The sequence below is a fragment of the Leptodactylus fuscus genome, chromosome 10 (assembly GCF_031893055.1).
Source record: "Leptodactylus fuscus isolate aLepFus1 chromosome 10, aLepFus1.hap2, whole genome shotgun sequence".
In the NCBI taxonomy this organism is placed as follows: domain Eukaryota; kingdom Metazoa; phylum Chordata; class Amphibia; order Anura; family Leptodactylidae; genus Leptodactylus; species Leptodactylus fuscus.
The window spans coordinates 17,316,813-17,341,668 of record NC_134274.1 but is presented as its reverse complement, the minus strand read 5'-3'; the positions used below and the strand labels follow the sequence as shown (position 1 = coordinate 17,341,668).

Sequence of the window (24,856 nt, the reverse complement as noted above, 5' to 3'; positions counted from 1 at the left end):
AATATGACCTTATGTACACTGCTGTAAAAAAAAATAAAAAATCACCGCATTCTAAACCAAATTACATTCGTATATACTCAAGTATAAGCTGAATTTTTCAGCACAGTTTTTTGTGCTGAAAAAGCCTCCCTCGGCTTATACTCGAGTCAAGCAAAAAAAAAAAAAAAAAGATTTTTTTTTTTTTTTTTTTTTTTTTTTTTTTTTTGGGGGGGGGAATCTATGACCAGCCGCAATAGTAATGTATACAAAAAAAAAATGATAATAAGAAAATAAAGTAAATAAAAGTTCTAAATCCCTCCTTTCCCTAGAATACATATAAAAGTAGAGAATGACTGTGACACACATACACATTAGGTATCCCTGTGTCTGACAGTGCCCGGCCTACTGAATATAGGGGATCTGCAGTGCTCCTGTTCTGTCAGGAAGGGGTTAATAGGAGCACTGCAGATCCCCTATATTCAGCCAGGCTGAGTTCCAAGTGGGGGAAAAAAAACCCAGTCCTCAAGCTCAGGGAAGGGGCAGACAGACAACCAAAACACCCCCTCCCCTTCCCCAGCACCTCCTGCACCCAAGAACTCCGATCATTTTCATTTTTGAAATTTTCCAGTAGCTGCTGTATTTCCCCCCCTCGGCTTATACTCGAGTCAATAAGTTTTCCCAGTTTTTTGTGGTAAAATTAGGGGCCTCGGCTTATATTTGGGTCGGCGTAAACTCGAATATACAGTCCTATGAAAAAGTTTGGGCACCCCTATTAATCTTAATCATTTTTAGTTCTAAATATTTTGGTGTTTATAACAGCCATTTCAGTTTGATATATCTAATAACTGATGGACACAGTAATATTTCAGGATTGAAATGAGGTTTATTGTACTAACAGAAAATGTGTAATATGCATTAAACCAAAATTTGACCAGTGCAAAAGTATGGGCACCTCAACAGAAAAGTGACATTAATATTTAGTAGATCCTCCTTTTGCAAAGATAACAGCCTCTAGTCGCTTCCTGTAGCTTTTAATCAGTTCCTGGATGAAGGGATTTTGGACAAACAATTCAAGTTCAGTTAAGTTAGATGGTCGCCGAGCATGGACAGCCCGCTTCAAATCATCCCACAGATGTTCAATGATATTCAGGTCTGGGGACTGGGATGGCCATTCCAGAACATTGTAATTGTTCCTCTGCATGAATGCCTGAGGATTTGGAGCGGTGTTTTGGATCATTGTCTTGCTGAAATATCCATCCCCGGCGTAACTTCAACTTCGTCACTGATTCTTGAACATTATTCTCAAGAATCTGCTGATACTGAGTGGAATCCATGCGACCCTCAACTTTAACAAGATTCCCGATGCCGGCATTGACCACACAGCCCCAAAGCATGATGGAACCTCCACCAAATTTTACAGTGGGTAGCATGTGTTTTTCTTGGAATGCTGTTTCTTTTTGGACGCCATGCATAACGCCTTTTTTTATAACCAAACAACTCAATTTTTGTTTCCAAAATGAAGCTGCCTTGTCCAAATGTGCTTTTTCATACCTCAGGCAACTCTATTTGTGGCGTACGTGCAGAAACGGCTTCTTTCTCATCACTCTCCCATACAGCTTCTATTTGTGCAAAGTGCGCTGTATAGTTGACCGATGCACAGTGACACCATCTGCAGCAAGATGATGCTGCAGCTCTTTGGAGGTGGTCTGTGGATTGTCCTTGACTGTTCTCACCATTCTTCTTCTCTGCCTTTCTGATATTTTTCTTGGCCTGCCACTTCTGGGCTTAACAAGAACTGTCCCTGTGGTCTTCCATTTCCTTACTATGTTCCTCACAGTGGAAACTGACAGGTTAAATCTCTGAGACAGCTTTTTGTATCCTTCCGCTGAACAACTATGTTGAACAATCTTTGTTTTCAGATCATTTGAGAGTTGTTTTGAGTAGCCCATGATGCCACTCTTCAGAGGAGATTCAAATAGTAGAACAACTTGCAATTGGCCACCTTAAATACCTTTTCTCATGATTGGATACACCTGGCTATGAAGTTCAAAGCTCACTGAGGTTACAAAACCAATTTTGTGCTTCAGTAAGTCAGTAAAAAGTAGTTAGGGGAATTCAAATCAATAAAATTATAAGGGTGCCCATACTTTTGCACCGGTCAAATTTTGGTTTAATGCATATTGCGCATTTTCTGTTAGTACAATAAACCTCATTTCAATCCTGAAATATTACTGTGTCCATCAGTTATTAGATATATCAAACTGAAATGGCTGCTGCAAACACCAAAATATTTAGAACTAAAAATGATTAAGATTAATAGGGGTGCCCAAACTTTTTCATAGGACTGTATATGGTATTGTCCCCGAAAACTGTAAATGACTGTGTATTTGTGTTACCAGATCAAAGACCCAAATTCAGCAGAGTTCCTATTTAAACATAAGCAAAAAAAAAAAAAACTTACTTTTTTAAGAACTTGGGGAAATTATTGAAAATAAAATGTGTGTTTTTCCCCTTAGATTCCAATGGTGGAAGTGCGGGTAAGAAATATGCAATATATAATAATAATAATAATAATAATAATAATGTAATTTATTATAATTTATAAGGTATTAGATATTTAAATATGAAAACATTAAAGGGATCCTATAATTGAGAATTATTTTTTTTGTCCCTAACACGTTGGAATAGCCTTAAGAAAGGCTATTCGTCTCCTACCTTTAGATGTCTTCTCCTCACCACCATTCCGTAGAAATACCAGTTTTCGGCAGTATGCAAATGAATTCTCTTACAGCACTGGGGGTGGACCCCAGCGCTCAAACAGCACTGGGGTGTCTCCAATTCTGCCAGAGTACTCTCCAGCACCGCCACCATCTTCTTCAGGAACGTCATCTTCCTGTGTCTTCTTCCGGAACAGGCTTTGAAACTTGTAGGCCTCAGGCCGAGCCTACTGCGCATGCCCGCGGTCACAAGGAAAATGGTCGCTTACACAGTAAGTAAGTGGCCATTTTCTTGTGGCCTGTGGGCATGCGCAGTTGATTCTGCCCGAGGCCTAGAAGTTTGAACCCAGCTCCTGAAGAAGACGCGCAGAGAGGCTGTTCCTGAAGAAGATGGAGGTGGTGCTGGAGAGTTCTCTCACAGCATTGGGGACACCCCCAGTGCTGTGAGAGAACTCATTTGCATACTGATGAAAAATGGTATTTCTTCAGAACGGCGGCGCAGAGAAGCCATCTAAAGGTAGGAGATGAATAGCCTTTCTTAAGGCTATTCCTACGTGTTAGGGACAAAAAATTACCTCTCAATGATAGGATCCCTTTAATACTTTTCAGTTTGTAATAATTAAATTTTTTTATATTGTAAGAAATTCTAACGAACAATTGTTACGTTTAGGACCCAGATCTAAAAAGGATAAGACAATGGTTAAATGTGAAGCCCGACCAGGGCATTGCTGAGCTGTCCTTTCCTCTTGACCCTGAGCCTACATTAGGAGAGTATTCCATCAAACTGAAGGACACATCCCATACCTTTACTGTGGAGAAATATGGTGAGGAGTCCCGTTATGCCCAATAGCTAATATTTGTTTGCTTTATCATTTCCAACATGTGTCTATTATGTCTTTTCAGTACTTCCAAAATTCGAGGTCACCATGCATTTTCCTAAGCATATTCCAATTGACATTCATCAGTTTCCAGCTAAAGTTTGTGCAAAGTGAGTCTCAAGAAATAGAACTTTTTTATTATAATTTTACTAGTTTTATGTTTGACTTAAGGCGCATTCACATTGGGCTGAGATTCAGCCATGAGACTTGGTTCATGTGTTGGCCGGATTTACCAGTCTCTACCTAATGCCGTGATCGGGTCTTCTAGTAGTATAGTTATCTATTTTACTAGGCGTCCGTGACTCTCAGTGACATACTGTCCTGTGCCGATTACAGTACTGGGCAGTATAGTATATTGCCATGAGGCAGGGACTCCTAGCGTTATGGATAACTAAGGTGCAGGCCGGTAAATCTGGTCAACACACAAAGGATGCAAAATATATATAGAGAGGTGCTTAAAGGGATTTTGTGTGATTTATATATTGATAATATATTCATGGGATCGGTCATCAATAGATGATTCATGGTGGTCTGACATCCGGAACCCCTGCTGAACAGAGATTTGAAAAGAAAATGGCCCTCATAAGTATTGTGGCCTCTTCCATCTATTGATGATGTCATCTTGATTGGTCACATGCTACAGCAGAAGCTCCATCCCCTCCAACTTAAAGAGGACCTTTCATCAGATTGGGCACAGGCAGTTCTATATACTGCTGGAAAGCCGACATTGCGCTGAATTCAGCGCACTGTCAGCTTTCCTGATCTGTGCCCCAGGTAAAGCGCTATCGGTCCCGGTATTGTATCGCTTTACAGTCAGAAGGGCGTTTCTGACACTTAGCCAGGGATGCCCTTCTGCCCAGCAGCACCTATCGCGCTGTAGAGTGTGAGTGGGGAGCAACGTCCCCTCCCCTCCTGATAATACTCGTCTATGGACGAGCTGTGTGAGCAGAGGGAGGGGGTGTTCCTCCCCGCTCACACAGCAAAGCGCGATAGGCGCTGCTGGGCAGAAGGGCATCCCTGGCTAAGTGTCAGAAATGCCCTTCTGACTGTAAAGCGATACAATACCGGGACCGATAGCGCTTTACCCGGGGCACAGATCAGGAAAGCCGACAGTGCGCTGAATTCAGCGCAATGTCGGTTTTCCAGCAGTATATAGAACTTCCTGTGCCCAATCTGATGAAAGGTCCTCTTTAATCGGGCTTAGCTGTAATACCAAGCACTGCCCCAACAGGTAGAATGCTGTGCTTAGTATTTCACTGCAGCCTCTTCAACCAGCTGATATGTGAGGATCCTTGGTTTCAGAATCATTGATATATTGATGAACTACCTTAAGGATTCGATGTATAAGTCATGGAAAAACATTTGAAGAATATTTTTTTTGGCAATTGTTATGGTATGTTCACATGGCGGAAAATGGATTCCGTGTGTGAAGATACCACGTGGCTAGCTGTGACGGAATGCCAATGTAGTGCACCAGAATGCCGATGTAGTGCACCGGCATCCCGACGCAGCATTCCGCTCCAGATTAGGCCATAATGAATAGGCCTAACAGGGAGGGAGTCTTCCGCAGGGAGGAGGGACATGTCGCTTCTTTTTTCCGCTAATAGCTAGTGGAACAAAGAAGCGAGCAGCTCCCAATGAAGGCAATGAGAGCTGTTTTTGGCAATGGATTTTGAGACTTATTCATCATCAAAAAACTAGCCCTTAGAGTGAAGAACTGAGCAGCACATATTCAAAGTGTATCTGTCCGTAAGTAGTAGTGTTCTTGGGAATTGGCCCAACCTAACCAAGCTTACCCTGAAATTTAAAGGTATGCCATCTGTGATAGTTAAGACGTACCTGGTCTGCTGTACTGAATGGAGGAATCTGAGTGTAGTTGTAGACTATGTCCCATTCTGTGTTGGTCAAAGTGGCATACCAGCCAAGTAGTAACCTAGGCTTGTTAGGTAGTGGCGTACACCCAGGGCGGGCATCGGCACATGACCAATCACTTGAGTGTCATTAACACTCATTGCCATGATGGGTGCATATTAACGGGGCCATTTTACTGTATGGATGAATAAGGGGACCATTGCAGAAAAAATAATCCAATATTGGATGGGTTGCGCCGCAAACTGGTCTACTGAGTCTCTGTCACCCAAGGTCCCACGGAAACCTGGATCCAACCCCGCCTACACCAGTAGCTTTATAGCACAAATCCATAACAGTTGATAATATCTTTCCATTTTTTTTTTACAATATATCCTTATCATTTTCTTCTAAACTCTTAGATACACCTATGGGAAACCAGTGCACGGGGATGTTGAAGTCATTATTTGTCGTCAGAGGTATTACAGATATGTAAATCCGGATTATGATGCCAACTTTTGCAGAATATTGAAAGGAAAGGTGAGATATTATTTACCATTCCTTCTTATTGGGATAATGTTTCCTCTTATCTTCTGTTACCTATGCAGACTTCAGTCAACGTATTTGGTTGTCCATACTTGACAGGTCTCTGCTGTAGATGGGCAGTGACAGTGTAGCTTTTGCCTTAGCAGTTGTTACTTCTACATGTCCTCTACGTCGGCCCATGTAAGAATGCCGGGGTAGAACGAGCTCTGGTCCGCACATTTTGTAGCCAATCGGTGCTTGTTAGTAAAGATATAATACCAACTCTAAGAGACAGGGATAAGGAGTCAGTCTGAGGTGGTGTGTGTGTGTGTGTGTGTGTGTGTGTGTGTGTGTGTGGGGGGGGGGTTGTATGTCCATGTAAGAACCTATCAATTTAAGTGTTAGATTGAGTCCTATTGTCAGTGACTGGAGATTTATATTCAGATTGAATTCCAACATTTTCCTCTCTTCATCATTCTGGAAAGATCAAACTATTGTCTGGTCCAGAGCAGTGTTTTCCCATGAGGGTATCCAGTTGCCTTCATAGTCCTGTTGTGTGTGATATGAGTGTTTGATGATAAGATGTGCCCACAGGTCTTGTATTTTTTTGGTGTTGCAAGGAAATGTGCCGGTCTCTGATGGTGATGACTGAGCCCTTCTGACCTGGAGATTCCTTATGTTTAGTGACTCTGTATATACAAGGAGAGGCAAATCTAGGAATGCATTTTAGTAGATTGTCCCATTCTAATGTCACATTAAAGGACCTAGATAATATTTTGTCATAAAGCTATGATCTTGTGGTGAAATGGTTTCATGAGAAACTGGAGTCCTTAGAGCAGTGGTTCTTAACCTTGTTTGAGGTACCGAACCCACCAGTTTCATATTCACATTCACCGAACCCTCCTTTGGGGATACATCAAATATGATTTTTTTCCAAATTCAAGACATAGGTATATGATTTTTAATGGTACACAAAATGAACCGTGCATATGGCCTAGGGTTCGATCGACCCTGGTTAAGAACCACTGCCTTAGAGATATTAGAGATCAGTTAAAGGGGTTGTGCCCCCATAGTAAGATATGACCAGTCCATAGAGTAGGTTATATAACTTGCTGATAGTTGGGGGTCTGATTGCTGAGATAATAGGGATTTCTACTCCCCATGAGAATGGAATGGCAATGTGGGCACAGGAGCTTCCAATCCATTCAATGGAACTGCCAGAGTATTGTATTCAACAATCTTCCATCATCCAATAGAGAATGTATGATGTGGAAGCCTGCATGTGTAACTTGCCACTAAATTTACATGGGAAAATAGGACTATATTTTGGGTATCAGTGGGGGGTCCCAATGGTAAGACCCCATCAATCTGCAAGTAGTCACCTATCCTGAGGATAGGTCAGAACTTCATGTATTTGTTCAATGCCATTGCCACCAGAACAGACACATCAACCCAGCCCCACAGATAGATACAACAAGATCACTGGAATCAAAGGATGTTTTCCCCTTGTGCATTGTTGCTGAGTTGTCACCATTGCTCCGATCTCTCTGTTGTTAAGATATCGATATTTCTATAAACATGTAAATGAGATCTTTGGAACAATGAGGACGTTGTCATCACTCCAAAGGAGTAAGTGGCGCTAAACATATGGATAAAAACATTGATCGTAACCCATCTATCTGCGGACTGGGGTCATGTGATGGATTCTGGTGAAAGACCCCATTTGAGTGTGGACACATCTGTAACAAAAAAAAAAAAGGCCTTAGCTCGCTATACATTGCAGTTCTCTGGTCTTTCTTTCTGTTCATTCTGGTAATTCATATAGGTACAATGTAACAATTTAATGGCTCTTGAATCCAAGTTGTTTCTTTCACACAGTTGGACAGATCTGGGTGTTATACCGATATCGTCCACTTTAGCTTCTTTCATCCATATGATCCTAAGAGGAGAAAGGAAATGACTTTTAAAGCTTCTGTTACAGAGGAAGGGACTGGTAAGTCTCATCTATTATAGACTCTTGGTAGTAGGTCAAAAGGAAAAATGATCTTCCATAATCAGCAACAACAAATGAAGCACTAGTATTATAAATGGCACCTGGTAGGTAGGTGGCCCTGTTACAGATTTTGCATGGGGCCCAGGAGATTCATGTTATACCTCTTTCTGTAGCTAGTGATAATATATGTAACACCTTCCTGATTCCATCACATTTTCTGTCTATAACAATGTTTAGAGGTTATTTTTCTCTTTATTTCCTCTTCATTCAGGGGTGGAGATAAAATCATCCGATAAAGCTGTCGTAACAAATGTCATCAATAAATTGTCTTTTGTTAATGCTGATGATAATTACAAGGCTGGCATCCCTTACAGTGGTGTGGTGAGTCACTTTTGATAAAGCAATTAATCATGTAGATGATCATTTAAGGGTTAAAACAGTAGGCAATAAGCATTGTCTAATATGTTCCAGATGTCCTCCTTCTTTCCCGTTTCTTAAAATGTGCTACATGTGGCATTCTATATAGTTAATGGATTCACACATCATATCGTATGCAATTGTGATTGGAAGTGATGCCACAATAGGCACTATTCCCATTGGATTAAATTGCAACACCTGATGCTATAAATAAACGGTTACCTGCGTGGTGTAGTAAAAATCTACAGTAGCTTCTTTCTACATGATGACTTGGCCTAACAACCCATCTAGGTGCACCTATCTCTGTGAATCTTGAGTGCGACACCATTAATTATCTTTTTACCCTCTGACAAAGATCCCAGACATTCTACAAGTCCTTTGTGTTTTCTTGCTTGGTCAGCTTGTATTTATTTCACTTTGTTCCCCCATAAGGGAACTTAAGAATTGAAAACTCACAGAAATATGGTGAGATCCCTACCACAGCATATTCTCCTTATATACCACTTTCTTAAGGTCAAACTCCGTTTTTATATATTATAATCTCTTATTCCAGATTAAAGTGGAGGATGTTGAAGGTGTTCCTAAGCCAAACACTACAGTTTATATGAAATGTAAGGATTACACGGAGTACCAGACCTTAGTGACCGATGAGAGTGGCCAAGCATCGTTTACCCTGAATACAACTGACTGGAAAGGTGCCATGACATTGTCGGTATGAATATGCCAAAAATGCTTTTGTCATCAAGACCTAAACGGGGTCAAACAAAAAGGGTTAAGGGAGATTCAGTTGAAGTTGACAAACTAGAAATTTAACTGAAACATATACTGTATAAAGTATCAAAAGTCAAGTTAAAAATGGGATGTGCGTTCTTCTAACCTTGAAATATATGTATGCGTTTTCTTAAAGGCACAAATAAACTTAACTTCTGAACCAAGCGTTAAGGGTAAGGTTCAGCCTGATTATGGCCAAGCCACACAACATGCCGTCCCCTTCCTCTCCCAAAGCAAGAGTTTCTTAAAACTGAATTCTCTGAATAAAGTTCTCCCGTGTGAGGGCCATCAAGAGGTCCGTGCAGAATACATCATTAGTCACACCGAGCTGAAAGAGGCCAAGGCATTATCCCTGCATTACATGGTAAGACATGATAAATATATGGATTTTATTATTACTTTAGTCAATACAATGTGTTTTTTCTCATACGATAAGAAAGGCAAAAAGATATTGCTAAGGCTGGGGTAACTCCAGTGTTCGAAGTCCTTTTGGGGTTTCCATCCCAGAATCCGCTTGAAAAACAAAAAATTTTAAATCTGCTTGAAAAAATTTTCTACATATTTTTGGGCAGAAACCTGTAGAAACTGGGCGGACCCCATTAAAATTCATGAGGACTGAGGGATTCCGCAGGTAACCGCCTTTTAGGCCAGGGCCTCACTGAACAGAAATGCTGCGGGAAAATCATGGCATTTTACAGTACAGGCAAAGTGGATGGCGCCCACTTTGCAGTAAAAACTGGCGCAGTTTTGGAAATGGCAGCACATCAATTATACCTACAGAAACGACAGTGGTTTCGCTATAGGTATAATTGTAAAAGAAAGTACGCGGAAGTAAACTCTGCAAATTTTCTGTTTAAAGTGCTGTGGGAAGAACTGTGATGTGTTGCCATCGCGGTTTTTCCCGCAGCACTTTATTGCTGCGGGACATCCCCTGGAACCTTAGGCTTCCATTATTAGGGTCCCCAAAGAGACCTGCAGAATGGAAACCAAATGCTAGTGTGAACTTAACATAAAGCTGTCTTCTCAAATGTATAACTTTTTATACATACAATAAATAGACACAACATATGTGATATTATTTTTAACAGTAGAAAATACCATTAATACTTAAATACTTAAAATATATTAATTATAAAATACTTAGTATTAAGAATTCAAATATTATTCATGCCTTCTTCTTTGTATATTTCCTATATGTATAAATGAGTTTCTGTCTGTCTGTTATTTATGCATGACCAAGCGACTGGACCAATCTTCACCAAAATTGGCACACAGATACATCAGGTGTCCATGACGGTTTTAGAATTGGTCTGAAACGCATCAGAAGATTAGATACATGGCTCAGCACACAGTATCACATGGCAGAGGATTAAATATACGGCTCAGCACACAGTATCACACGTCGAATGATTACTGAAAGTAGAATGGGATCCAATAGCATAATGCCCAAAGATGATGCCCAATGGCGCACACACTGTCTCCAGATGATACTCAAGTAGATATAAATGGTAGTATTTTATTGATTACGCGTTTCAATCAATAAAATACTACCATTTATATCTACTTGAGTGTCGTCTGGAGACAGTGTGTGCACCATTGGGCATCATCTTTGGGCACTATCCTTTTGGATCCCATTGTACCTTCAGTATCTTAAAACACCCATCCCTGTTAAAGGAAGCTGTATATCCCGACTGTGGCGAACCGCTATCCAGACTTAAGACACCCCTTCCTTCTACCCTCATTCCATAGGACTAAGTGTCCAGGCAAGCGACCGGGAATTTGAGGACAAGTCACTGAACGCATCCCAACACAAATATAACATTCAAAAAGGAAGCGCAAAGTATCCTTCTCTCTTTCTGTTCCTCCAAACCAGCATGGTGGAGGATTAGATACACAGCTCAGAGCTTTACTCCAGGTTTCCATAGCAATCCAGACATTTTCCTTCACTGTTGTAGGTCAGCTTTAAAGGGGCAGGGTGCTGTGGACGAAACTATTACACAAGGTCACATACACACAGCTTTACTCCAGGTATTCCTAACAACTGATCGCAGGTTTTTCACTGATATCCAAACTGAGATACACATGGTCACATGACACTTATGGAAACACACACAAACGACATACAAAATAGACCAGTGCAAAACTGGGCAATTCTTATGGGGCCACTATACAAACATGAAATACACCCGTGCAAAGCTGGGTCCTCCTGCTAGTTTCATAATAAAAATGAAAATTTGTATTTAGTTCTGGGCACCGTTAGAGATACGTCTGTTCAGTTGTTTCCAACACAAAACTTTTGGTAGTTCTCTTGAAGAGTCCACATATAGTATTAATAAAATATTTATCCTATTATATTTTTTTAGTATTCTAATATTTTACCATTGTCATTTTTTTCACAGTTGGTTTCCAAAATTTCTATTAAAAAAACAGGGACCGTGGAAATTACGCCTGAAAATACGAATGAAGGTAAGACATGGACATAATAAGAAGTCTGTTATTTTTAAGAAATTAAATTCTACAGATTTTCGCATCTCTAATTTTTATTTTTATTTTAGCAAAAAATACAGAAATAAAAACCATGTAGCTCTAGGTAGAAGTACTATTATTCTAAGACAAAAAATATTGCAAAATCTCAAATAGCATGTAGCATCAAACTGCTTTTAAAACCTAAATCCATGAACTGTTATTCTAATTTTTCTAAATACATCTGTATATTATGAGCATATCTCTTATATATATATATATATATATATATATATATATATATATATATATATATATATATATATATATATATATATAAAAATTAGGGTCTGTCTGTCTGTTCTTTATGCACGACCAAACGATTGGACTGATCCTCACCAAATTTGGCACGCAGGTACATAAGGAGTTTGGGAAGGTTTTAGATCGGGTCTCAGCTCTCTAGGAAGGACTGTTCCTGAGATACAGTATTCCCCCAAAAAATTACCTGCATTAGGCAGTACAAGCCTGCAAGTCTTGCACTCATCCTCAAACTGCCATGCACACAGTTACATGTCCTTATCAACCAATAGAAGCTCGTAGGTGCTTAGCCTCCACATGCACACAGTTTTACTCCAGGTATCCATTACGACACAGCCATTTTTCTTCACTGCTGTAGGGCAGCTTTAAAGGGGCAGGGCACGGTAGATGACACTGTTACACAAGGTCACATACACACAGCTTTACTCCATGTTTCCATAACAACCGATCGCAGGTTTTTTCACTGATATCCAAACTGAGATACACATGATTACATGATGCTTATGGACACAAACACACAAACAACATACAATTCTTATGGGGCCACTACACAAACAAAACATAAAATATACCTATGCGAAGGGGCTCCTTCTGCTATTGATATATCATACCCGGCATCACTTCCACATTCTAGTTACTTGGTCTGTCACCAGACCTCAGCATATCAAAACAGCCCCATAGATACATTAAAATTACCTGAATTGGTGACTGTGACTCTGAGTGCCTTTTTTTGTCAATATGTAAATGAGCTCTTTGGAGAAACAAGGGTGTGGTTGTTTACCCATTGACCTATATTCGGAGAGCTACTGTATAGTTCTCTATGAGGCACTGTCCTCTGATGATAAGCAGCTTTTTTTTTATAGCAGAATACAATCTTCACAAGAATTGTAATTCCACATTTTTTTTTCATAGAATATGCTATTGGTTATTTGTTATGTATCTATAGAACAGAAACATAAGATGGTTTTATATGGAAGAGGTAAAATTATTTCATTATGGAAAGTGTTTTGCACCAAATAATGTTCTTTTCTATTGTAGATATCCATGGAGAAGTTACCTTGAACATCCCTTTAGGTGAAGCCACTTCTAAGTTCTTTCATGTCCTTGTATACATCTTCTTACCTAGTGGGGAATTATTAGCAGATACCGCAAAATACGACGCACAGAAATGTTTCAAGAATAAAGTAAGTTGTATTTGTTTTCTAAATTGTAACAACATAGAACATTCTATCTTTGACCCCAATATGTTACTGACTTTACAAGTAAAGTGACTGTTCTAAGTCTATGTGTTACAATGATGATAAAATGCAGTTTCATGATGGCTACTAAAGGGAGTCTGTCCTCTGAACCGAGTATAGCAATCCAGCCCTGCAGATAGATAGGTTAGGGTCATCTGAATCAGCTAAATGTTTTCCCTTGTGTATTGGTACTTCTATTGCCAAGATATAGTCTTTTAAAAAAAAAAAAAAAAGAAAAAGAAATGATTTTGTAAATTAGCTCTTTGGAGCAAGATAGTAGAATCCAGAAAAAGGCAGAGGTTGTCAAAGGATAGACAGACAGTATTAGAGAGTAGCAAATAAGAGAACAATTCAGGTCCTAACAATAAAAAGAACAAAGGACAATCCGAAGGGCAAGTCAGAGAGTAGTCCAAGACCAGCAACTGAGGTCATCAGGATAGAGAGGCCACAAAGAGAGTCAATAAAATGATACAGCACCTATGTTTATGCAGTGGTCTGGGGCAGAACCTGGGTTTAAATAGGCCACCCACTGGGATCACCTACAAGCATTGGGCGCCGTGAGAATCATAACTATAGAAGGTGCTGAAGTAGCAGTCACTACCAGGCCCTGGAGTCTGAGGGACCCTAAAATTCCCTCTGTCACATAAAATATACCACTATTCTAACTGGTACAAGATATGGGACCGATTACAAATTTTGCACTGGGTTCAGAGAGCTTCAAGAACCACCTCTGTGGACCATGGAAAATCAACAGCACCTTGAAAGAGGACTGAGCTTCTGAACCAGACAGGAACCTAGAATAGTTGGTTGTCTAGCAAGTGCGTGCTTATAGTAACAGGATCAAAAGCAAGAGCAAGAGAAGTATTGGGTCTGAGAAGGGTGGGTAATACACTGTCATATTATGTTGAGCATCTTATGCCAAAATGAGGTGGAGACCGTAACAAAGCAGTACTGGAGCTTAGACAGATGAGCAACACACTGTCATATTGTATTCAGCTGTATCTTTCTCTGAAATACTCTGATTTTTTTCCCATGGACCATAGGTAGAAAGAGTAGCCCAAAATGCCCCCATTGAAAATGCTAGCACCTTCTCTTAGAAATCCTTCTATATTGACTAAATCACTCACTATATTGAGTCGCTCGTGGTTCTACTATATATTTATTTCCATATCCTTGTTAAGATGTAACTTTTTTTCCAGGTATCAACTGAGTTTTCTCCACATGAGGTCCTTCCAGGATCAGATGTGTTTTTCCAGGTTGAGGCTGAACCCAGGTCTCTCTGTGGTCTGCAGGTGGTGGATCAGAGCGTGGTACTGTTGAAACCAGAGAGGGAGCTTACGGCTGACAAAGTAAGTGATAATGTAGTGCACTCCAGTTTTTTCCCAATAAATCTATTGACCTGTGAGCGCGGTCCTTTTGGTTTTTTACATTTCTTTCACACCTGGTCCTTTCCTATTGGTGTTCCTGTGACGTGCTGCTCCCTCCACCTAGTCATCAATCTTCTAAACGTAACTGTGAACGGGATCACAGTCACATTAGGTGAGAGGCCAATCAGGTCTATTTGTCACTTGTGGGTTTTTCAAATTGCCACAGAATATTTATGATTATCTGCACTATGAGTGTGCTCGGTGTCTACTTTTTGTTAAAGTAAGTGATAATGTCATGTATATATTCATCATATTCTGCATTATTCTTATTAAATTCTTCTTACTATTCTGCATATTTACATCTCCATTAGGGATAGCTTTCCTAAACAAGACAGGCCCAGTTCACATCTGCATTTGGACCATTCCGTTCCCCTATCCGCGTGAAATATACAGAGAGAAAAGTCCTGCAAACTCAACTTTTCTCTCCGCATTTTTCGTGCAGAAACCGAGTGGAAACCACAAGAACCCTATTATAGTCTATGGGGTCTGCAGGTTTCCTTAGGTGACCTCTGTTTTATGTGGATTAGGTTTCCATTTGGGGGGGTCTGCCTGGGGAAACCCGAACAGAGATGTGAAGCGGGCCTCAAAGTGTCTGAAGAAAGCTATATATAAAGTAGATCATATAAATAGAGATATATGACAATGGACACCGATGAGCCTGTGAGCTTCTATCCATATAGTTGTAGTTAAAAATGTGTCCTGGTCAGTCATAGTGTAGTTTCCTACTCTGATTGTAAATACGGTACCTTACTCTTCACTCTATTTTCCAAAATATCCAATGTACAATATTGCCTATTCCAGGCAAAAACCATTTCATATATAGCACATGCTAGTGAACCCTCAGAAGATTTGACCATACATTTCCAAAAGTTTCAAGTTTCCATACCTCCCCTGGGCCGTCACCTATTATACTTCTAGATCTGCAAAGACCCCAGAGTATATTAATGGCACTTCCGTTTCACGATGAACTTATTTGCCACAAGACTAACATGGACCAAACCACATGAAACAGACCAAATCTTTAGAGGTTCCCTCATCTGTATTTGTGTATAGCACTGCAGTTTAGCCCTACACAAGTGAAAGGGTCTATGGGTGTGTATATGTATAATATATATATATATATATATATATATATATATATATATATATATATATATATATATATAGTATATGTAGTTTATGCTCAACCTGGACTAAGTTACAATAGATACAGTAGTAGAGCACAATGTAAGGATCGGTACACATGGTAAGGAACTGTTAATATTACTTTTAGTGTTCGGACTTCTTACATTTTTCTTATATTTTTTGCAAGGTGCATGATCTCTTTCCCCCTGCTGAGTTTAGATGGTATGATTCTCGTGTCGAGGAGGATGACGATAGCTGTGGAATTAAACATCATCCCCCAATTCCTAGTTCCTCTGGGCTAGTTATTATAAGACCATCATGGCCTTGGTTCCCTATAGATGGAACTGTGGATGTACACAACCTGTTTAAGGTAAACCCAACCATTCTAACCATCTAAAAGGAAAAACTAAAAAGCTAAACGCCTGGGGAAGTTGTAAGAAAATATTGCCTTTAAGATATCAAATCAAATCAAACAAGCTGTATTGGCACGTCCGAATAGATATTTGGCATTGCCAAAGCTAGTAAAGTGGGGGGGAGGGGTTGGATTTGGGTGGGTGAGTGGCGGTATGGGGGAGGGGGAGTGGTTTGGGGTATAACAGTCCGTGGAGTCTCATCTTCCTCTTAGTTGGTAACCGCTATATGGGGAGGTGGGGTGGGTGTTTTGGGGTATAACAGTCCGTGGAGTCTCATCTTCCTCTTGTTTGGTGACAGCTGAACACATATTGGTACAATAATGTAGATAAATCTTATTTGACTTTAGTTTTAGCAAGCAGGGGCTATTGAGACCAACGTGGAAACCATTATTCTACCATCAGTCAGGATAATATTAGAGGCATAAAACAAGAGGTAGACATTTGTGTCCAATGCTACCGATATAGTGTCTTTCATCATCGTCAACCAAGATAAAGTTGTATATCTGTGCATAGAGCACATGTCCAACTTACTAGGTTGTACATACCATAGAGGAAGCCCAAACGGCTTTAATGGCCTCCTTGAGAAGAGATGCCCCAGCCCTATTTTATAAGGTTGTGAAAACTTGTGCAGGACTCCCTTCTCCAGAGCGGGTGTTATTGTCTAATGTCAGAAACAAATGTCAGATGTTTCGTTGGGTGGCATAACTGAGCATTGCAACAGGGGTCTGATATGATCTTTATTATGGGGTCTTCTATCTCCTATATATAAATACTCTATATTCATATCTTACATTACATTTCCTCATAGAAACTGCGCTTAAAGATAATAACATGCGCAGATATTAAGATGCCATGTCCTAAATTCCATCCGATGGCAGTGATGGAAGAAAAAGATGAGGATGATGATTATGATGAAGGTAAGTTAGTTATTGTACTCATTTTATATAAAATCTATATAATAAGATTGAAGGAACAATGAAACGTTGATTTTCTCTTACTATTTACTGTTCTGGAAAAAGGATATGCAAATAAGATCTCTTTGGTGGAAAAGTGGGACTTGCTCTAGCACCACCTTTTGGAAAGTGACTCCTTATAGATCAATGCCTGGTTTCCTTGAAACCAAATGGCATAATCCAAAAATAAAGCCAAGCCAGAATAATTCTTTCAAAAGGGCAGTCAACTGTTTGAAAGTTATTGCCTCTCTGCAGTGCGAAGCAAGGTACTGGATAACTGGGTGAGAGGTCCCAGATGGGGCTCAGGTGATACTGTGTCTCCTTAAGAAATTGCCTCAACAGATTCCACTTTGCAACATACAGGGACTTATTAGACCATGTGTACCCTGCTAAGAATTCTGGGAAAGAATCCTTGGCAGAAAATTGGTACTTGCTTGAACTCTCCCTAAAGATCTCAAAACCAAGAAGCAAAATCTGGCAATAAAGTCAAATCAGAAAAACTCTTCCAAAGGAAAGGGAGTCTTGTTCAAGTATGATGTGAGTACAATATAATATTATATATATATATATGGATTATATTTGCTTTTTATGCCATGCCTATCCTGCTGAGTATTCTGGGAAAAGAGTATGCAGATAACTCCTACTTATCCTGCTTAACCATGAAACAGTTATCTGTGGATGGGACTCTCTTTGGTAGAATTTATCTGTCATGACTTTATTCCTGGATTATGCTACTAGGTTTCAAGAAATTCAGGCTGATCTATACCAGTGATGGTGAACCTTTTAGAGACCGAGTGCCCAAACTGAAACCCAAAACCCACTAAATTATTGCAAAGTTCCAACATGACAATTTAACCTTAATACTGTGTGGATCCACAATTGTAGACAGTTATGGACCCACAATATACAGTCGTGTAAATGGGGCTTTACAGAGCTTTCAATAATAGAAACAACTTTGTACTGAAAGGTAAAGGTCTCTGCATTTGGTACTTTTGAACAATTAACGTTCACTATTTACATCGCATAGGATCTGTTTTATAGTGACCGTGAAATGTTATTACAGCCTGCACTAATATCACATGTGTGCTATAAAACATATACTGTGTGATATAAATAGTGAAGAGTCCCCAGACAGTACAATCTGCCCCACAATGCCCCTCAGACAGTACAATCTGCCCCACAGTGGCCCCCACAAAGTATAATGTGCTCCACAGTAGTCCCCAGACACTATTATATGCTTCACAGTGGCCTCCACACAGTATTATATGCTCAATGGCTCCCACACGGTATTATACGCTCCACAGACTCCCCCCACACAGTAGTATATGCTCCAAAGTAGGCCCAACCACACCATATTCCCCCTTCCTACTGTTCATTACTACATCATTCTATACAGAAAATGGTAATACAGGGTGTGAAGTTTAGTTTTTTTACTCTTTGTATGTATTTATGTCTAAGATGCACGCCATCCCGCAATACCTATGGTAATATCAGATACAGTTGCATTGCCAGGAGTAGCAAGTGTTCCAAAGCCAAAACCAAAAGAAACTGCAAAACCAAGAACATATTTCCCTGAGACCTGGATTTGGGAATTCACTGCTCTTGGGTACGTTGTATGCTGAAGAGTTTGTAGAAATTTGCTTTTAGTTATACGCCCAGCTTGTAAAATAAGGAATTTGCATGGACGCCCATTTCTTTGCATCTTCTTTCAGAAACAACACAACACCTGACCGCAGGTTGTACATGGTATTTCTGGTCAAAGGCCTTCACTTTAGCCAATGTCAAATTTATATGATGCATTAATATAACACCGGCAAGAAATAAACTAGGTAAACTTTCTTGTTGCAGATTTTGTTGCATTTTTTTGTGCCAAAGCCAGGAGTGGATGGAGTAGAAGGTAGAAATATAAGAACTTCCTATACACTGTCTACCAATAAGTATTTGGACACCCAGTAAAATTCGGCGGAGGTGGAGTTAAGGTCTGGGGGTGTTTCTCCTGGTATGGACCCTTGGTCCCAGTGCATGGTAGACTCAACACCAACGACTATTGCACTATTTTAGATAACAAGGTGCTTTCTACATTATGGCGGTTCTATGGGTTGGACCAATGTTACTTCCAGGATGACATTGCCAGCTGTCATGTAGCAAGGTCTACCATGGCTTGGTACAGTGAAAATCAGGTTAACAGACTGGACCGGCCTGCCCAGAGCCCAGACTTGAACCCTATCGAGCACCTCTGGGATGAGTTAGATCGCCTAACTAAGGGGTGCAGCAGCCGACCAAAATCGGTGAAAGAACTTACCTGTCTTCTCCAAGCCAAATGGAATAAAATACCACTAGCCATCATACAAAGACTTGCGGAAAGCATGCCCCGCAGAGCTTAGACTGTAATTTACGCTCATGCTGCTCGGTCCACAGGTGTCCAAATACTTATTGGTAGACAGTATATATTTCCCACTGTTGGCTTTGGCTCAAAAAATGCAACAAAATTTGCAACAAAAAAAAGGTGCATTTGTGATCATGAGCTCAGCGAATGCTTCTGATTTGAGTACTGGATCACAACCCATTGTCTGCTGTATCCCAAGAACCCCAAGCGGACAGCAGAGAGCCTAATTAGCATAACAGGTGCTGAAGCTACCTGCATTGATTGCTTTTGAATGGAGAGGGCTAGAGGAAAAATTCCAACTTCTCCAGAATCAGTGTAGTTTTCCTGTTAAAGGATGCAAAGAGCTGGAGCTTGTAGACATGGTGAAAGGTCCACTTTAAAATGAATTGCTAAAATGTTACTCTAAATTAAGTCTATTTTCCTGTTTATGTAGAGAATCTGGACGAGCTGAAATCCACCGTAAGGCTCCAGATACCATCACTGACTGGAATGCAGGGGCCATATGTATGGGACCAAGTGGATTTGGTATCTCTCCATCATCATCCTTAAGAGTTTTCCAGCCTTTCTTCGTAAAGATTACCCTCCCATATTCTGTTATCAGAGAAGAAATATTTGCCCTCAGAGCTTCAGTCTTTAACTACATGAAACACTGTATGATGGTAAACAGCACTTGTATAAAGTATAGAGATGAGCAAAGTCCATGGAAAGTTGGGGGGCTTTTTTTGGACATATGGTACAATACCAAATGTCCAATAGTAACTCTGTCATTGACCCAGTGACTAAGATCAACCCAGAACACATATCTAATATAACCAATGGCAATAGTAATGAACATAAAGCTGCAAGTGACTGGTTTAGATTATGTGGTTGTGGAGGGTACCCTTGGTCACTGATACTAGGTCATTGAGGTTTCCTTGGGTTTTGATGTGACTTATCATGTGTAGTGTGTTATGTTTAAACCTTTCTTTGCCAGGTACAAACCACCATGAAGACCACCGATGAGTTAGAAGAGATAAAGTTCAATGACTGTTCATATAGCAGTTGTATCTGTCCAGATGAGAGCAAAACCTTCCATTGGAACCTGAAAGCCAAGAAACTGGGTATGATGGGACCTGGGAGAGAATGGTTCATACGTTGTCTCCTAAATTAAATACAGTTGGGTATCAGCATCTGTCTTGTGGTGACAACACTTAGAACTCTAGTGATCATTTACACCAGGAAACTGATGGAAATTACCAGAAATCTGGTGAGGCTGGTAACCCCATCCATGACATGACCTTGCCAGGTCCATTTCCATCAAAGTGGTGAGGACAGTGCCTAACATAAAAATCACAATTTTTTTTGCTAAAAACAGATTTGCATAAATATGTGCAACTTTTCTATGACTAGAACGCCTGAAACCTTGCAAACAAGGCATGACGATTCTCCCTTGTTGTTGTCCATTGATGACCTTAGTCTGTCTTTTCTTTGCCTACAGATGTGTCTAACCATTACTTATCTAAGATTTGTTTAAGGATCCCAATAATATATTGAAACTATCTTGATACAATATTGCAAAATACTAGTGAAATGCTTTACAGACACAACCACTCAACCCTACATATAGATACATATAGCTTATCACTTTGTGACACAATATTACAAAATCAGGATATCATAAAGTTATCTCATGCCACACGTATTTGAACTTAGTGAACCAAGAGAAATGGAGAGGACGGACACATCTGTAAATGTTGTTTTTACTATTATATAACTTACCACCTGGATCCCTTTTCAGGAGAAGTAAATATTACTGTAACGACTGAAGCTGTAGATAGCGAAGAGTTTTGTGGAAATGAGATCCCTGTTGTTCCTAACCAAGGCAAAACCGACACCATTGTAAAGAAAGTGCTAGTGCAGGTAAGTGTGCAATGATACCCCAAAAATGGTTCACAAGTAATTCTGCATCTATGGTGCATCAAACCTTCTATAGGTTTTCCTTCACCTGTCTGAAGTCACTGTCCTTGTATCTATGTAACTGAGCCAAAGCCAAGAAAGTTGTTGGCGTTCCCTGGTATTCAGCCTCCAAGGCTCCGGGTCCGCTAGTCTCCTTTTAACATACTTTTTATATAAATATATGAACTCAAAAACGCGTTATGTTTTTTCTGTATTCTCAGCCTGGAGGTGTCCTGGCGGAGAAATCTCACAACTCTCTGATCTGCTTAAAAGAGGGAGGTAGGAGGACATTACATGACCTAGCGAAGTGTGATACTAAAGTAAAACAGTGAAGATTTACTGAGGAGCAGGAATCAGAAATCTGTGGGAATTGTATAAAAACGATGGGGTACGGTTTTTTTTTTAAATTGCATATCCCTTTTGAAGTGTATTAGACCCCTAGTATTCATGGGGTGCTGATGGATATTTATGGCAGCCAGGGTTTACTACAGCGCTTGCTTACCATCTTAGTACTCCTATTAGGCTCTGCCAGTGATGGTGATGTGGAAATGTGTTTGTCAAGGTGAATTACCGTAATGTTAAGATTTGTATATGTAATATTTAATTTATACTAGAAGAAAACCTTTGGCTATTATATTATAGACGATCCTAAAGTGGAGGAAATATCTCTAAAGATCCCTGCTGATGTTTTGAAGGATTCCGCAAGAGCTTATATGACAGTGTCAGGTAAGATCTACAATGTATGGGTTTTCTTATTAATCCAACAAAAATTAGTAAATAGCCAATGTCCCTAAACGTCCTACTATGTTCTTCAACCTTAGTCTAGTACAATGTTGCATATGTTCAGTAGGTACATAGTAAGGGCATTTAGCGGAAGCGGCAAATCACTCAGCAGGAGGCACCCGTCACCTTGCCCGGGATCTCGACACCGGTCCATCCTGGCACTGCATCCCTTTGAGTGCCGTTGTGTGAGGACTTGTGCCAGAACTGGTCTATTCAGTACTCTGAAAACCTCCATGAGTAACATGCATGGTCAAAACTGTAATACACAGCTGGGTTCCTGCTGTAACTGCAGAATTAGAGATGTCTTTGATCTCAATAGTCCGAGACACAAATCTTGCAGCAAAGCGATTTATTTAAGATAAACAGCAAAATAAATAAACCTTTACATCAGGCACAAAAATGAGCAAAATAAAATACAGCTTTAACTTCAGGCAAAATAACATCAAACAAAATCCTGCTCGTCTGAGCACTAACTAAACACAAACCACTAACTGTGTATGTGGTTTACTACCAGCTCTCAGTGTCAGGACAGACCCAGGCACGTCCTCTCCCCCAGGAACTGCCCTGAAGTGCAGACTCTGCAGCTTTTTATGGGCCAGTAATGAACCTTTGACGCACACTTAGGCTGCAGCTTATTAAAGTTCCACCCAGGACCATACATAAGTCAGGAATCTATAGTAGGACTCCAGCACTCTGCCTGTCACCTTCTCGCAACCCCATATGAAAGATTGCCTTTATTTCCCTGTTTATTAGGAATTTATAGTAACATAGAAATCCTTTTATTACCCTGCAGGAGATCTCATGGGCAAACCTATGCAGAACCTCGATCGTCTCCTGGCCATGCCATTTGGATGTGGCGAACAGAACATGGCTCTCTTTGCTCCCAATATCTTCATCCTGAATTATGTAAAGAAGACTTATCAAATGACTGATGAAATCCTGAACAGAGCCAAGAAGTTCATGGAGATTGGTGAGAAATTCTCAGTCCTGAACACTTATACTCAATTAACTATGTAGAGCTGTAGCATTCGCCAAGAGGAGGGGTCACTTAAAATGGCTGTATATCCAGTTTTATACCCCTAGAAATATAGTTCTGGTATCACATGAATGCTGAGAGGTTTGCAGTATTAGTTATAAAATTACTGGAATTATAACTAGATAAAAACACAGTCAAAAATTTGATTTTATAGGCAGCTAATATGTTTTCTATTAAAATTAAGTTAGATAGGTTAATTAAATATAATGCCAAAACATTTACCAAATAATCCCCCTAGACAGTAGTAAAATAGATCAATAAAATGGGAGTTAAATTTTAAGGCTAAGGCGCTATGTACGCTGCATTTTGGGGCCCATTTCTTAAGTCAAACCTACACTGTCTACAAATAAGTATTTGGACACCCATGCAAATGAAGTTATCTGCGGTCTTGATGTACGTCACGCCTTGGTTCCAATGCATGGTGAACTCAACGCCTACGATGATTGCACTATTTTAGATAACAGTGTGCTTCCTACATTGTGGCGGTTCTATGGGTCGGACCAACCAGGATGACAACGCCAGCTGTCATGTAGCGAGGTCTACCATGGCGTGGTACAGTGACAATCAGGTTAATGGACTGGCCTGCCCAGAGCCCAGACTTGAACCTTATCGAGCACCTCTGGGACGAGTTGACTCGCTGACCTAAGGGCTGCAGCAGCCGACCAAAATCGGTGAAAGAACTTACCTGTCTTCTCCAAACCAAATGGAATAAAATACCAGTAGCCATCATACAAGGACTTGTGGAAAGCATGCCCCGGAGGGTTGAGGCTGTAATTGCCGCTCGTGGAGGCTCTACCAACTATTGAATATGAATAAATGTTGTTCTTCTATTCTACCACAGGTGTCCAAATACTTATTGGTAGACAGTGTAGTAGTGACCACAGAAGGAATGGGTTCAAAGAACTGAAGAAAACTCTTAACCTTAGCCTAACACTTCTATTTCTTAGGTCAGTTCACACAGACTTTTTTGCAGGTGGATTTTGACTCGGAATCTGCCTCAAAATCCGCCTAAAAAAAACGCCTGCCATTCATTTCAATAGGAGTCACTAGCAGATTTTTTTTTCCACTGGCGATTTCTTTCAGCTAGCAGAAATAAAAGCAACATGACCAATCTTCAGGTGGATTCCGCCACAGAGTCAGCCGTGGCTTCCATGGCTCAAGACTCCCTTCTGTTAGGCCCATTCATCCGAGCCTAATCAGGAGCGGTATGCTGCATCGGCATCTCGTCATGGTTAGCCAGAGGCGGAAAGTGAGTAGGAATTTCCTCTTCACTTTCCACTGTGTGAACTGACCCTAACTTTTCAACTATATGTATGTATATCATGTTTAAAAACTTTTTACAGGGTATCAGCGTCAGCTGGTTTATGAACATCATGATGGATCTTACAGCGCTTTTGGAAACAGCGACCCAGAGGGAAACACGTGGTTGGTGGATCTGACTATGTTTGTCTTATAGTGCATGACATTACTAGCTATTATAAATAAGATAAAACTTCTAGACTAAAATTTCAGTTCACGTGCCAATCTTGGCATGGGTGGTAGAATGGGATTATTTATGCCAACGTATTTTCTTATTGGTTATTATCTACTGATTTATACTAGTAATAAGATTATTAAGGTTAAAAGAAAATCTCATTTTTTTGAGAAAAAG

General features: G+C 40.2%; 1 protein-coding gene across 1 annotated transcript in view; it reads left to right on the top strand.

Moving 5' to 3' along the window:
• LOC142219118 (alpha-2-macroglobulin-like) overlaps nt 1-24,856 on the top strand; it is a 35,354-nt gene that overhangs the window by 4,764 nt on the left and 5,734 nt on the right. The window contains 21 exon segments of the mRNA XM_075288084.1: nt 2,496-2,516; nt 3,367-3,520; nt 3,600-3,684; nt 5,845-5,962; nt 7,826-7,940; nt 8,212-8,321; nt 8,911-9,069; nt 9,265-9,492; nt 11,528-11,594; nt 12,948-13,093; nt 14,347-14,496; nt 15,887-16,069; nt 16,921-17,029; nt 18,524-18,671; nt 19,885-20,110; nt 20,425-20,551; nt 21,229-21,350; nt 21,608-21,665; nt 22,029-22,112; nt 22,963-23,139; nt 24,549-24,630. Coding sequence (XP_075144185.1) covers nt 2,496-2,516; nt 3,367-3,520; nt 3,600-3,684; nt 5,845-5,962; nt 7,826-7,940; nt 8,212-8,321; nt 8,911-9,069; nt 9,265-9,492; nt 11,528-11,594; nt 12,948-13,093; nt 14,347-14,496; nt 15,887-16,069; nt 16,921-17,029; nt 18,524-18,671; nt 19,885-20,110; nt 20,425-20,551; nt 21,229-21,350; nt 21,608-21,665; nt 22,029-22,112; nt 22,963-23,139; nt 24,549-24,630 — 2,669 coding nt within the window.